Source organism: Halichoerus grypus, chromosome 8, assembly GCF_964656455.1.
Source record: "Halichoerus grypus chromosome 8, mHalGry1.hap1.1, whole genome shotgun sequence".
Classification (NCBI taxonomy): Eukaryota; Metazoa; Chordata; class Mammalia; order Carnivora; family Phocidae; genus Halichoerus; species Halichoerus grypus.
Genome location: NC_135719.1, coordinates 140,878,870 through 140,894,403, shown reverse-complemented (window position 1 = coordinate 140,894,403; position 15,534 = coordinate 140,878,870). Strand labels below are relative to the sequence as shown.

Genomic DNA, 15,534 nt, shown 5'->3' with positions numbered 1-15,534 from the left:
GGGCCCAGTGCTAAGAACCAATCCCAAAGAAGGGAAAAGAAGGAAGGAGGAGGAGCGACTTCCGACAAACGGAAGTCACTCCTCTCCCTCCTCCCGCCTGCGCCGGCCTGCACACGCCTGCGCCCGCCGCGTGCTGACTTCCGCTTCCGGGTGGCCCTTCCCTGTCGCTCGCCGTTGAAGCTCAGCGGTCGTCATGGAGTTGTTTGCCGAGTACTTCGGGGTGGATGGGCAGCAGCAGCAGCTGCGGGTGCCCTGTGAGGCGCCGAGCGACGCGGACCCTTTCGAGGGCCTGTTGTCTGGTGTGGCCCAGATGAGAGAGTTGGTGACCGAGCTCTTCGACCCCTTGGTACAGCAGGAAGCGCAAGACTGGGAAGTGGCTACTCCAGAAGAGGCCATGGACGGTGAGCCCTGAGAAGGTGCTGGAGCGACAGGAGGGCGGGGCAGGGGAGCCCGGGTAGGGTGGCCGACTTGGAGAAAGCCTCGGGGGGAAGAAGAATCCAGCTAAAAATTGTTGGCACTTACCGCCGTATTATCTGGGCTACTTCTACTTAAGCGTTTTCACGACTGTCTTTCCATTTATATCACAAAAAACGTGCTGAATGCCTGGTACTCTGTGCCAGGCACTGGGCTGTGCTCTTGAGAAAGAATGAGGTGAATGCCACTCAGTTCCTGGCCTTGTGGAACTCTCAGGCTGTTGGGGGTTAGACAGGCCAACACTTATTACAGACTGGAAGTACGAGCTCAGGGCCCTCTGTAATTATTGCAAACTCAGAGGACCCGGGAAGGCTTCAGAGAGGGGGCATGACTTTTGGGCTGGGGGGGTTGAAGGATGAAAATGAGTATTACCAGGGTTGACATTACAGACATGTTAGGAAGATTGCCATCTATCGCCGAATAGGTTCTGAAGATTTCAGTTTAAGGAGTCCTAACTCCCAGGGACTCCTTTCCCATATCCCATTTTAGAAGGTACAGTTTGAAAGGAGAAATATGAAATTCAAGTGAATACAAAAAGGGGTAGGTACATTTTCTGCCCTGAGCTGAAGAACCTAAGAATTAAATATTGGAGTCAGGACTTAACTCCTTTAAAGAGGGGCTTAAATGGTATTGTACTTTTTTTTTTTCCCCCATCTTGTTTATATCTTGATAGTTCCAGATAATGTAAACTCAGACCATTACTCTGAGTTCAGACAATAGATTGGTTCCATGAATATGTTAATTGGGTGTTGCCACATATGTTCAAAGTGAAGTCCTGTTTCTTGGCTCCAGAAATACTTCTCTAATCTGTTGAAAGTGTTATCATTGGAATAAGGATGAGTATAGCTAGAGCCATTTCTTAAAATATCATTACTTTTTGGTAAAATAACTGACACCTATTCTATTAATGGCAGGTCAGTAATATCTTTGTATTGGAGGACATGTTTGTGTATATTAAATGACGACCCCATAAAGCTTAGGTTTGAATTTCCTTTGTTAAAAGTAATGAGATTGAGGGGCGCCTGGGTGGCTCAGTCGTTAAGCGTCTGCCTTCGGCTCAGGTCATGATCCCAGGGTTCTGGGATCGAGCCCCGCATCGGGCTCCCTGCTCAGCAGGAAGCCTGCTTCTCCCTCTCCCACTCCCGCTGCTTGTGTTCCCTCTCTCACTGTGTCTTTCTCTGTCAAATAAATAAATAAAATCTTTAAAAAAAAAAAAAAGTAATGAGATTGAAATGGTGCATTTTGTGTTATATGAATTCTATTTCAACAAATGTACAAAATTTAAAAATTACAACAGTTACTAAAGAAAAGTGATAGAACTCTAAAAAGTACTAAGTACTGGGCGCCTGGGTGGCTCAGTCGGTTAAGCGACTGCCTTCGGCTCAGGTCATGATCCTGGAGTCCCGGGATCGAGTCCCGCATCGGGCTCCCTGTTTGGCAGGGAGTCTGCTTCTCCCTCTGACCCTCCTCCCTCTCATGCTCTCTGTCTCTCATTCTCTCTCTCTCTCTCAAATAAATAAATAAAATCTTTAAAAAAATAAAAAAAAATAAAATAAAGTACTAAGTACTGAAATTGGATTACAAATAATCCAGTTATCAAATGTGCAAAGGATTTGAATAGACATTTCTCCAGTAAGCTCATGAAAAGATATTCAGTAAGCTCATGAAATGGTCAGTAAGCTCATGAAAAAATATTCAGCATCATTGGCCATCAGAAAAATGCTAATGAAAACCACAATAAAATACCACTTCATGCTCACTAGGATGACTATAATCAGAAAGAACGATAACAAGTGTTAGCTAGGATGTGAAGAAATTGAGCCCTCATACATTGCTGGTGGAAATATGAGATGATATACCTTCTTTGGAAAACGGTTCGGCAGTTCCTCAAAAAGTTAAACATAAAGTTATCATATGACCCAGGAATTCCACTCCTAGGATCTCCTCATTCCATTCCTAGTTCTCCAAAGAGAACTGGAAACATGTTCACATAACAACTTATTCGTGAATGTTCATAGCAGCACTATTTTATAATCGCTAAAAAGTGGAAACAGCACAGAAGTCCATCACCTGATGAGTGGATAAATAAAATATGGTGTATCCATCAATGGAATATTATTCAACAATAAAAAGGAATGAAGTACCAATAAACACTACAACATGAATGAACCTTAAAAACATGTTGAGTGAAGGAAGGCAGACAAAAAGGCCACATATATTATGATTCCAGTTATATGAAATGTCGAGAATAGACCAATCTATGGAGATAGAAAGTGGATTAGAGGTGGCCAAGGGCTAAGGGGAATGGAAAGTGATTGTTAATGGGTGCGGGATTTCTTTCCGGGATGATGAAAATGTTCTAGAATTAAATAGTAGTGACAGTTGCTCAACCTAGGGAATATACTACAAATCAATAAATTGTAGAGTGAATTTTATGGTCTATGAATTATATCTCAAAAAAAGTGATAAGATTTTAAACACCAAAATTCTTGAAATCTTTTTAACCATACATACTTTGAATCTGTTGTATGCATGATTTTATTAATCCTTAAAATTGAAATGATCTCATTATCAACCATTTTAGCAATCTTATTTCTTTGAACCACTGAACATATTGTCATACAACAAATATTTATTTTAAAAGGTGATGATGAAGATGATGCAGAAGATGAAAATAACACTGATGATAGAACTAACTCAGATGGATCATCTGCAGAACAGCCCAAATCGCCATCTTAACAGTCGCTTTTATGAAATTTTAAAGACTGCTACTATATCTGAATTATCACACAGTGACATTTAGGAAAGACTTGTGCTCTATTTGGAAAAGCATTTGTTTTGTTCTTCTAGGACAATTTTGTCAAAGAAAAAAATGTTTCTTCTGTTTCCAGCAAAGAAAGATAAAATAAATGTTTAGAAATGAATCTGTTTTCTTGAGTGAGAAATAAATTTCAGACCATGGAAATAAAATAGAACACTTGATGTATAAAATCCTCTAAGTTGGCAACTGAATTTTTAGTTTTCTTTTTTAAAAATTTTTTTATTGTTATGTTAACCACCATACATTACATCATGTTTTAGATGTAGTGTTCCATGATTCATTGTTTGTGCATAACACCCAGTGCTCCATGCAGAATGTGCCCTCTTTAATACGCATCACCAGGCTAACCCATCCCCCCACCTCCCTCCCCTCTAGAACCCTCAGTTTGTTTTTCAGTTTTATTGTTTTCTACTTTTTAAATAACCATTGAATTAAATTGTGTGATGTCAGGGTGCCTGGGTGGCTCAGTGGTTAAGCGTCTGCCTTCGGCTCGGGTCATGATCCCAAGGTCCTGGGGTCGAGCCCCGTGTTGGGCTCCCTGTTCTGCGGGAAGCCTGCTTCTCCCTCTCGCACTCCCCCTGCTTGTGTTCCCTCTCTTGCTGTGTCTCTCTGTCAATTAAATAAGTAAAATCTTTAAAATAAAATAAATAAATTGTGTGATGTCTACATCTTTTGGCTTCTTGTTATAAAAAATACATGTCAGTTCTTGGACAGTAACATTTCAAAGAACCATGTGACATGAGCAAGTGGTGAAAATTGGATATTAAATTTAAGAATGGCAGTTCTGTGTAAGAAGGAAAACGGGAAGAGAAGTACTGAAGGAGGGAGATGAGCCCTTGAGAGACACCCAAGGAAACCTGGAATCTCCACTCACAACCAATATATAGACCCCCAGAGATGATAACACTCAACAAATATATATTTAACTCGTACCTTAAGAGAACAAAGTTGGGTGTGCTTTTATGCTGTAACATGTTATGTATATAAACCCAAACTTAAGTCTTTAAGTAACTTAATCTGTGTTGACTATAACTTAAGGTATTTCTTCTCATCCTGTATCCATGCTTTGATTTTGCTTACTGAAGTACTATTGAATCCTTTAAAATACATATATATTCCTAAAATGTGTGTGTGTTCCTTTCTGCTTGTCAGTGGGACCAAGACATTTATTTACTATGCATGTTTCCTGATTGATTTACATAGCTAAAATGCAAAGAAATCAAGTAGCATGCATCTAAGGAAATACGGAATTTTAGAGTTAGAAGTAACCTTACAGATTATATGATTTATTTCTGAGATGAATCTTAAAATAGGTGTTTGCCCTGAATTTGAGCTAACAATTGGCAGAGCTGGGTTGTACACATACCCTTTAAAAAATTACAAAAAAAAAAAAAGATTATCATAATACTTCCCCAGTTACATTCTGAAATCTATAGCTTACAAAGCATGTGCTATTAAGGAAACTGAGTTTAGATACCTTTTCGTATCTTTAAAGTATTGTTTTACTTGGAACATCAGTCTTCCACTTAAGTGCATTTTTGTAATCAAAGCAATACCAAATAGAAAAAAAAATAGCAACTAGAAAATGTTTTGGTTTTTGTTGTTTTGGGTTTTTTTAAAGATTTTATTTATTTGAGAGAGAGCACGAAGGGGGTAAGGGGCAGAAGGAGAAGCAGACTCCCTGCTGAGCAGGGAGCCCTATGTGGGGCTTGATCCCGGGACTCCAGGATCATGACCTGAGCTGAAGGCAGAGGCTTAATCGACTGAGCCACCCAGGCGCCCCTAGAAAATGTTTTATAAATAGTCAGAAATTTCCTTGTTTAGTTTGTGATAATGTCTCTAATATTGGCACCTCGACTCAGTTATTGACTTATAGTAATCTTTTTCTTCATACAGTCTTTTAAAAAAAAACTTACCAGCATAGTTAAAATAGTTCATATATTTTTTAATTTTTTTCTTTTTTAAAGTTTATTATTTTGGGGCGCCTGGGTGACTCAGTCAGTTAAGTGTCTGCCTTCGGCTCAGGTCATGATCCCAGGGTCCTGGGATTGAGCCCGATGTCGGGGTCCTTGCTCAGCGGGGAGCCTGCTTCTCCCTTTTCCTCTGCCCCCTGCTTGTGCTCTCTCTCTCAAATAAATAAATAAAATCTTAAGGGGCGCCTGGGTGGCTCAGTCTTAAGTGTCTGCCTTCCGCTCAGGTCATGATCCCAGAGTCCTGGGATTGAGCCTTGCATCAGGCTCCCTGCTCCGCGGGAAGCCTGCTTCTCCCTCTCCCCTCCCCCTGCTTCTGTTCCCTCTCTCGCTGTCTCTCTCTCTGTCAAATAAATAAATCTTCTTAAAAAATAAATAAATCTTTTTTTTAAAAAGTTTATTATTTTTTTAGTAACCTCCACATACAACAGGGGGCTCAAACTCATGACCCTGAATTCAGTAGTCACGTGATCTTCTAAGTCATCCAGGTGCTTCTAAAATAGTTCATATTTTTAAAGCAATAACTGAGCTTTGCTCCTGAATATTTTGTTTCCTTCTTTGTTTAGTAAATGTATTTATAAAGAAGAAATTTCAAGATATTTGCGCTTTGTGGTCCAGTGTTTTGAGGTCTGGGTTATATAGGTTTGATTGATCTTTTCCTTAATTTTAATACTGATTCTAACTCTAATACTGTCTCCTTCATAAATGTTCATTTGCAGACCCTAGTTAATTAAATAAAAAATAGAACCTAAATGTCCATTCTCAAGACCCTAGTCAATTAAATAAAAATAGAATATTAATACACTGATTTTACGCAGTCATTTAAAAAGACCAAAGTGTAGCTCTATATGTTAAAGACCAATCTCTAGGATATATTGTTAAATGAAAACTAGCAAGATACAGAACAGTGTGTAGAATGCTACTATTGGAGAATATTGGCTAGATACACGTAGTATCTAAAAGGATAGAATGCTGCTGAGCAGGAGTTGGGTTGGGAATAAGATTTTTCACTGTACACTCTTGTTCTCCTTTGCATTTTTAAACGTATTTTATATTTTTCTACACAAATACAGAAAAAGTTACTGTTCCTCAAAAGTTATTGAAACTGTCAATTTTTTTTTTTTAAAGTAAGCTTTAGGGGCGCCTGGGTGGCTCAGTCATTGAGCATCTGCCTTCAGCTCAGGTCATGATCCCAGGATCCTGAGATCGAGCCCTGCATTGGGCTCCCTGCTCCGCGGGAAGCCTGCTTCTCCCTCTCCCACTCCCCCTGCTTGTGTTCCCTCTCTCGCTGTGTCTCTCTGTGTCAAATAAAATCTTTAAAAATAAATAAATAAAGTAAGCTTTATACCCAACATGGGGCTTAAACTCATGACCTGGAGATCAAGAGTCACATGCTCTACTGACTGATCCAGGCAGGCGCCTCAGTTTTTAATTTTAAAAAGTTATGCTTTAGGGGCACCTGGGTGGTTCAGTTGTTAAGCGTCTGTCTTAGGCTCAGGTCATGATCCTAGGTCCCACATCAGGCTCCCTGCTCAGCCGGGAGTCAGCTTCTCCCTCTCCCACTCCCCCTGCTTGTGTTCCGTCTCTTTCTGTCTCTATCTCTGTCAAAAAATAAATAAAAATCTTAAAAAAAAAAAGGGGGGGGGAGTGCCTAGGTGGCTTAGTCAGTTAAGTGTCTGACTCTTGATTCTGGCTCAGGTCATGATCTCAGGATCATAAGATTGAGCCCCAAGTCGGGCTCTGGGCTGGGCATGGAGCCTGCTTAAGATTTTCTCTCTTCCTCTCCCCATCTTAAAAAAACAAGAATCAGGGTGCCTGGGTAGCTCAGTCGGTTGAACACCTGACTCTTGATTTTGGCTCAGGTCATGATCTCAGGGTTGTGGGATGAGCCCTGTGTAGGGCTTCATGCTCAGTGAAGAGTCTGCTTGAGATTCTCCCACTCCCTCTGCCCCTCCCCCACTTATGCACATGCTCGCTCGCTCTCGCAAATAAATAAATAAATAATCTTTTAAAAAAAATCCGCATTTCCCATCTGACTACTACTTTGTCAGAAAAGGGAGCAGAACATGACCTCTAAAGAGGTTAGGAAACTGTGCTAACGTGAGGTAGGACACTGTAAAAAAAAAAAAAGCGGGGGGAGGGGGGGAGGTGTTTCTAAAACCGATGTGCCTAGCTTTCGCCTTGAAAAAGATGCCCTCTAGCCAGTGCATCATTCGCAAAGTATAAAATGAATTTCACAGTGTTGCCGTAACTATTCCAGTTCTCAGGTGACCTTTGGGATCAGAATTGCTCTATTTAAAGACATGGCCCAGGGAACAATGAATGCTAGAATGTAAGCTTCTATTTAAATCTTTTAAAAAGTAGCAGCTCACATTGGGGCAGCAACAAGGCCATTGGGGTACAGTTTTAAATAGAAATTTACTCCAATGCAAAAAGAAAAACAAATTTACTCCAGTGCCAAAAATTCTGCTGGAGATAGAATTAACTTCTAAAAACACATTACCACTTTATTTTTTTTTTTAAGATTATTTATTTATTTATTTGACAGACACAGCGAGAGAGGGAACACAAGTAGAGCGAGTGGGAGAGGGAGAAGCAGGCTCCCCACTGAGCAGGAAGCCCGATTCCAGGACCCTGGGATCATGACCTGAGCCGAAGGCAGACGCTTAACGACTGAGCCACCCAGGCGCCCCCATATTACCACTTTAAATGAGCGATTTACAGGACCAATAAACTCCAGAGTACTGCAATTGTGTGCTGTAGCTCTAAGAGATCGGCATGACACTTGATGCATATGTTAGGTGGTTTAGGAAACTGTTATCTTAATGATTGTAACTTGAGAATTGCTCAAGGCTCTAATCACCCCTTCAAACCTTGTTTGTGAGTGTGGTTTATGTTTTTTTCTGCATGAATAAGGAACATCCCAAGACAACCAACATCACAACCGTTGGCAAAAATAAATGGACTCATTTTAAATCTTGGCCTCAGAAAGAATATATCACTACATGCTGAAACCTGAGAAAGCTTAACCACTAAACTTATCTTGAACATGTGACAGATTAGACTTTGCACTTAGTAGAAAATGTTAACTTTCACCTTTATTTTCTCTGGAGAGCAAACTAGATTGTTTTGCAGTCTAATGAAAGAGGTATTCAGTGGCAGTAAAAATTATGAGCACCTACTGTGTGCCCAGGCACCTACTGTTCTAGGCACAGGGTATACAACAGTGAACAGACAAAATCCCTGCCCTCACGATGGAGTTTAGATTCTGACAAAATGTGTAACATGTCGTGTGATGTTGAGTGCTGTGGAGAAAAACAGGGAAGGAGGATGCTAAATTTTAAATAGGCTGGTCAGAGGCAGCCTTACAAAGCTGAAAATTGAGCAAAGGTCTGAAGATGGTGATAAGAGCAGGCCAGGGCTGAGCATCCAGACAGAAGTTACACTGAGTGCATAAGCCCTGAAACAGGTTTTTCTGGCATATTCTAGAATCAGCAGGAAAATCAGTGTGGCTAGAGTGGAATGAGGGGTGGAGAGAATAGTAGAAAATGAAGAAAATGGTCAAGGGCCACTTATTTCGGACTTTGTAAGCCATGTTAAGAACTTTGAGTTTTATTCTCAGTAGGGAAGCTATAGGAGGGTTTTTGAGAGAAGTAACATTTTAAAAGAATCTCTTGCCACTTGTTTGATAGACTTACAGGGGCCTTGAGCAGATTTTGGTGGGTAGAGAGATGAGGAGCTTGGTTTTGGACAGGTTAGATCTCAGATGCCTGGTAAGACATCTTAGTAAATGCCAAATAGGCAGTTGAATATCCAAGTCTGAAGCTCAGGAGATATGCAGAGTAGTAATATAAATTTGGGCACTTAAAGCCATGAACCAGGATAGGATGACCAAGGGGAGTAAGTATAGAAATGAGAACTGGGAGATGTCAACATTCAGAAACTGGGCAGAGCCCCAGGGAGGAACCAGCAAAGGAAACAGGAGAAGTTGATGAGGAAGAAGGCAAACCAGGGAAGTGTCTAGAACTGGGGTAAAATCTGGTAGCTGCTAGCCACATGTGGCTATTTGAACTAATTAAAATTTAAAATTCAGTTCCTGTCACACTAGCCACATCTTAAGGGCTCACTTCATGTGGCTAATGGCTACTGATTTGGACAGTAAAGATAGATACAAAATATTTCCATCATCACTAAAGCTCTATTGGGCAGTACTGATCCAGAAACCAGCTGAAGAAAGTATCTCAAGGACAAGGGGTGTGTCAAAAACTGCTAATGAGTAATTTAAGGGCTGAGTCTTGACCATTGGGTTTAGTTATGTGTAAGTGACCAGTGACCTCTTGACAAGAGAGCAGTTTTGGTAGAGTGGGAGACAAAACCCTGATACAAGTGTGTTCAGAATAATCTGTAGGAGAGGAACTAGAACCAGAAAATACACCTTGTTCCTGAACTTGGGCTCCGGCAGGCAGCCGCCTACAGTCTACTCTGTATGGTCATGTCCATGCTGACACTGCCCCTGGAGTGGAGGGCCTGATAGGCCCAGTGTAGGGCTCCCGGTGCTGCTTGCCCAGATCATCTCAAGCTACCATAGGAACGGCTCAGGACCATAGATATCACCTTTGGACTCACCTCCTGCTTTGTTCTTCCAGCCATGGGGCTGGGTCTTGTCACATTTGGAGAGCTACAGGAAGCAGGAGTGAAGGGGACTGTCCTCTCCCTCACCTTGTGACCTGACCATGCTCTGTCTGTCCTGATCATGTCTGCTGAATTCCTAGCTGGCCTCCCTTGGATCATGGCCTTCAGTTACAGTGACCTCTTCTACAATCATGACTTCTTGATTTCTCCATGGTGACATCCTGGGACCACATGTATCAGTTTATAAGGCCCAGCTCTGTATAGCCCCAACTTGTAGCAATAGAGTCTATCTAAGCCTTGAAATTTTTAAAGACAATATAGACACCTCTTTAAAGATTTACAATTCAAATAGCTGGGGTGAACTTGCTGCAAAGTATTTGTTGAAGCTGCTCCAAAGACAGATACAACTAAGATGACGGACAGTTGTCTTTATGGTGCGAACAAACCCATGGTCCAGTGATTCTCCACGAATGATTCCAATACAATCATGTGAAGAGCTCTAAAAACACAGCTGCCTCTTCTCCTCTCCCAGAGAGTGACAAAACTGGGCAGGGACCTCGGCATTGTTTATGTGAGGAGTTTTGCTTTGTTTCTTGTTTATTTCTTTGGATGATTCTAATATACAGCTCTAATATACAAAACCTATTCACTTAGACCAAAACAAAAATACTAATGCAGGATTCCCAATCATGGTCCAGAATTTTCTGGAACTTTATAAGTAGGTTAGAGAATTAAGTGATGGCACACACTTGATACAAAATGAGTCATGCAGTATTGTAGTAAAGCTTTCTGTTTTGGAGACTGAGATTGTTAAATCCATCAAGAAGGAAATCAACACTAGATAATCTTAATAAAAACTGTAACACTACCCGTGGTGAACAGACATCCCAGTCTAATTAGTTTATGGGTGTGGTTACTGCCATAGAAATGTTCTGATGATTCCACCTCCCCAACGAAAAGGTTTTTTTTAATTAATTATAAAAGCTTTGAAATAGATTCAAATTCTAAACTTAGGAAATCACATTTTTTACTTTAAAACTGATAGCATCTAGGGGCACGTGGGGGGCTCAGTCAGTGCAGCATCTGACTCTTGATTGCAGCTCAGGTCCTGATCTCAGGGTGGTGAGATTGGGCTCATCGGGCTCAGTGTGGAGTCTGCTTGAGATTCTCTCTCTCCCTCTCCCCTGCCCCCCCCTTTTTAAAAAATAAAATTAAAAAAAAGACTCGTAGCATCTTTAAAACTAGAAAAGTTACATGGTGACTAAAGCTCCATGAATTAGATGTTTCTCGGATTTAATTATCTATTCTCTATCCTGGCACTTTCAAAAAAATGAAATATCTGGCATATTTCCATGAAAAACACACAACGGGTTTTACTTCCTTTCAGATATGGTTGCAAATAAGGTGACTTATTAAGCAACTGGGGGGGGGCGGAAATAAAGCAATTAGGGGATATTAACTCTGTCTTTCTCATTTCTGGAAGCAGATATTATTGACGAGTTATGAATACTACGATACTTGTCCCTTCCCTACAATCCCTGAAGCACTTCCTATATTTGCCATTTATCTAATCCTGTACTCACTGCTTACTGTACTGTGATGTAAATATGAAATAACTTGATATAATACACAGGTTTCCTCTCCATCAGCTTAACCTCCCCCTCAGTCTAACAGATCTAGATTAATTTCACCTTTCCCTCTACTCTACAAAGAGTGCTTTGAACTATTAAATAACCATAGACAAATAGGAATAATTCACAACTTGGGTAATTAATTCCTAAATAATCAAAAAACATTAACCCTGCAATCTGAAACTTAGTAATTACATTTGGAAGTACTGAATTACTCCCACTCTATTTTAATATTTCTACTACCAAGGCAATCTGGTCTTGAAAGACAGAGATGGACCGAATACTTACCAAATCCCCAAATACTAGAATTTGAAATATAAAAGATAAAGTCTACTTCAATAAAAAGGAATTACTACTTTATAAGACAAGTGATAAACTCACAAACCTTGCATTATATCAAGCATTTATAAAATGAAAAAAATTGAAATACTTTTCTTAAATCATTTTCAAACTACCACTGCCTCATGACGAATCAAATCAAACTGCTCAATGATTTTCCTCATATTATCCTTTATTCTGAAAAGCAGTATAACGAGGTGATAGAGCTGGAGATCTGAAGCCAGACATCCTGAGTTCAAATCCTGACTTTTCCACGTCCTTGCTGTGTGACCACGGGCCAGTTATTAATTCCTGTGCTTCCTCTTCTGTACAATGGCACTAGTACCAGCACGTACCTGCCTCCTAGGCCTGTTGTGAAGAAAGACGGAAATCACTCAGAGAACAGTGACTGTAGTGTGCATACTATTAGTTAAGTACTCAAGAGATGCCAAGTGATTTGGTTATCTGACCCTCACAGAAATGGGTATTTCAGACTGCTGCCTACTTTGGAGAGTCAGTGTATTGCAGCAAAATCTCTATCATTTCAGTCACCAGACCTCTGGAAGAAGCAAAGGGAAAGTGAGATTGATTACCTGGACAAGGATCCGATCATGCTGCTTGTGAGTTACAAAGGTACCAGCTCTATCTTTCAAGTAACGCTTGCTGTGGAATGTTCAGCCTTCCATTCCGGTCAGATCAGACTTGAACGCTGAGGTTGTTAGAACACTTTTAGATTTTCAATAGCTCATACGAATTGAGAACAACCTTTCAATAATGCCCTTTCCATTCTGTGGCATGGCTAGGCAGACAATCCCGGGAAACACGTCATTTGGGAGAAGCACTACAGGTCAGTGGTTAGGAACAAAGGCATCCGATGCCTGGTCATACCTCTCACTCTGCTGCTTACCAGCTGTGTGACCTTAACAGGCAAGTTATTTAACTTCTTTTTTTTTTTTTTAAAGATTTTATTTATTTATTTGAGAGAGAGAATGAAATAGAGAGCATGAGAGGGGGGAGGGTCAGAGGGAGAAGCAGACTCCCCGCTGAGCAGGGAGCCCGATGCGGGACTCGATCCTGGGACTCCAGGATCATGACCTGAGCCGAAGGCAGTCGCTTAACCAACTGAGCCACCCAGGCGCCCCAAGTTATTTAACTTCTCTACCTCAGGGGCTTTATCTGTAAAATCTGGATAATTGTTTTCTTAGGGTTGTTGAGAGGATTAAATGAGTTAATTCATGTAAACCTCTTAGAACAGAGCCCAACAGAATAAGCACCCAAAAAGGTTATGGTTATTATTAAAATCTATCAGTGTAATGTCCTTGGTATTAATGGCACAACTGTATAAAAATACATCTTGATCCCACCCAGAAAAAAAGGAAAAAAAATCCTAAAATCTGATATTTCCATATTTTAGTTATTTGTATTGGTACCAGACATGAGGTAGTAAGTACAAATGCAAAGGACGAAGTACAAAGATCACATCTTCATGCAATTCGCCTGTTGCCTGAAGACCTGAAGGCTGGACCTTAGGCCAGAAAAGAAAATCAGGATGACGACTTGGTAGTATTTCAGAGGGGTGTCACACATCTGACAGGGACCAGACTAAATATTTTCACTGAACACCTCGTTTCCATCGTCTGTGTGTAAGATTTCTCAACTTTCAAACATTTAGTTTCTTCCCAAGTAATTTTTTAAAAACTAGTAGCGGTAATAACGCTGATAATCCCAGCAGCATCACCAAAAGGAAGCACAAACTTTGCTTATCAAGATAGCCATCACCTCAGGAATTTTATACCAATTTCTCACAAACTGATAGCAAGCAAGCATAAATAGTTGGCTTAGTTACAACAGGTTGAACTGGTGTTTTAGTTTGAAGAATTTTAAAGCAAGCCAAGTAATTGTATAAAATTTAAATTTTATGACCATGTTTGGACCTTTTTACATTAAGCACAATGGAAATGTTCATATTCATTTTTTTCCCCAAAGGAAAAATTTCTGAATCATCACTATGTTGCACAGTAGAATAAAAATAGGAGTTCAGGTACTTATTCAAGTTTCTAAAGAATGCAAATAACAGACACGATTTTACTTCCAAAATCTGAAGTCATCAACATGATTTTGTAGTACTGTATCTCAGGCTTCACTTAAAAATTCATTATTATTCAGATAAAGATAGCCCCCTAGTCACACTTTTTAGAAAGCCTCTGCCCCACCACAACTTCCTGAGATCTGTGAACAACCTGCAGTCTTGTGATCAGGCTCCATATAGTACTGGCAGTTTTGTAACTGTAAGGAAAAAATGGTGACTGATTTTAGGTGTCAATCAGTTGTAGTCTGCTGATCTGATTAGAAGCCTTGACAAATGCCTGGTGGCGATTGCAAATAACTGCCAAGCATATGGGGATAATACAGTAGCCCACCGTTTTGGGGTCAGCTCTTGTACAAGAATAAAGGAACAAAAACATCTGTAAATAAGGTATCAGAAAAATAACTGTCCAAAACCAAAAAGGCAGGGAGAGTAAACGAGCTTTCAAGGAGTGTGTCCATGTGGTTCCTTCAAGGGGCTCTTCCGGGTGCTGCTGAATGTGTTCCAAGGCCAGCCTGTTGTAAGTCTCATTGATTTCAAAAACATAGTAAAATGCTCCTGCACTTGCTAACAAATACAATCCCACTCCAATCCATCCCATCCTCTGACGGAAGTTCATCATTCTCCATGCTCTGTGCCTTCAAATTAAGAAAAAAAAAAAAGTTAGGGTCTAGTAATGCTGTCATGGCAATGATTCCCCATTAATGCATCTCAGGCTTGAAATAATTAAATTTGCATTTACTAAGAAATGTAAACAACGCACAGCTTGTTTTCTGTAATAGTTATGAGAAAGTAAAGTTTCAGTATATATTGAGAGTGCTTTTTATGTGAATCCCACAGAATAAATAAATCACTATATCCGGCTTAAGTAGGTCCAGCACACCTTCCCTTGAGAAACTGGAATTAAACTGGTTTCCTAAGGAACACTTCACCTTGATAGTTCAAATAGTTTCTGACTTAACACTACTGTTTCGGACGTGAACACTCGATTCTACAAGTCAAAGCAATGTCGGAGCCCCCACGTTAAGACAGTAACTCTTAAACACTTACAATGGTCCCGAAAATCTTCCTGTTCCCACGGCAAGCGTTAAAGAGTCACTCAGTTCTGAATACTCGGGTGGTTTTGGCATTTCAGAGAAAGCCACCATAAGAGAAATCCCCGGGGTCACCGGCTGGGAGAAATGGGAGCGCGGCCAGCCTGGAGCACAAGCTAATTGTGATTAAGCACAGCGTGACTGCGGCCAGTCACGCGACGGCCCGGCCCCTGTGGCTGCGGCCGGAGCCCCAGCCAGTGTCACCCGGCCGGGCCGGGAGGCTCCCCAGCCCCCCGGGCCTCCCCGGCAGCCGGCCCCGCCCCCCGCCGCGCTGCAGCGCGGGCGGCCGCGACCAGGGCTGCGCGGGCGGCGCCGGGCCCGGGCCTCTCCGCCTCGCAGCGCCGGGAGCCCAGTGCCGGGCAGCGGCCACCGGCCGAGCCTGCAGAGACGGGCAGCTCCCGGATCTCACCTTCCTGTCCCGTTTGGCCCGCCCGCCCGCCGTCCCGGATGCTGCCACAGTCGGGACTTCCGGCTCGGGCCGGAAGCGCGCGCGCTCCGCCCCGTCGTG

General features: G+C 41.5%; 2 protein-coding genes across 4 annotated transcripts; one reads left to right on the top strand and one right to left on the bottom strand.

Moving 5' to 3' along the window:
* The first annotated feature begins 123 nt into the window (after nucleotides 1-123).
* GON7 (GON7 subunit of KEOPS complex) lies at nucleotides 124-3,465 on the top strand. Of its 2 annotated transcripts, none has more exons than XM_036071583.2 (2): nucleotides 124-401; nucleotides 3,119-3,465. In XM_036071583.2, the coding sequence occupies exons 1-2, from the start codon at nucleotides 194-196 to the stop codon at nucleotides 3,211-3,213; spliced, it is 303 nt and encodes a 100-aa protein (XP_035927476.1). In that variant the 5' UTR covers nucleotides 124-193; the 3' UTR covers nucleotides 3,214-3,465. The 2 variants fall into 2 exon arrangements, 1 of the variants encoding a protein (XP_035927476.1); XR_004910662.2 differs by having other exon boundaries at nucleotides 261-416.
* An 8,553-nt stretch (nucleotides 3,466-12,018) lies between these two features.
* LYSET (lysosomal enzyme trafficking factor) lies at nucleotides 12,019-15,516 on the bottom strand. 2 transcript variants are annotated; one of them, XR_013440818.1, is made up of 3 exons: nucleotides 14,983-15,429; nucleotides 12,440-14,570; nucleotides 12,019-12,215 (listed from the first exon to the last, which is right to left on the bottom strand). XR_013440818.1 is itself a non-coding variant. In XM_036071581.2 (2 exons), the coding sequence occupies exon 2, from the start codon at nucleotides 14,552-14,554 to the stop codon at nucleotides 14,159-14,161; it is 396 nt and encodes a 131-aa protein (XP_035927474.1). In that variant the 5' UTR covers nucleotides 14,555-14,570; nucleotides 15,436-15,516; the 3' UTR covers nucleotides 12,019-14,158. The 2 variants fall into 2 exon arrangements, 1 of the variants encoding a protein (XP_035927474.1); XM_036071581.2 differs by lacking the exon at nucleotides 14,983-15,429 and adding an exon at nucleotides 15,436-15,516 and having other exon boundaries at nucleotides 12,019-14,570.
* Between the last annotated feature and the right edge of the window lie 18 nt (nucleotides 15,517-15,534).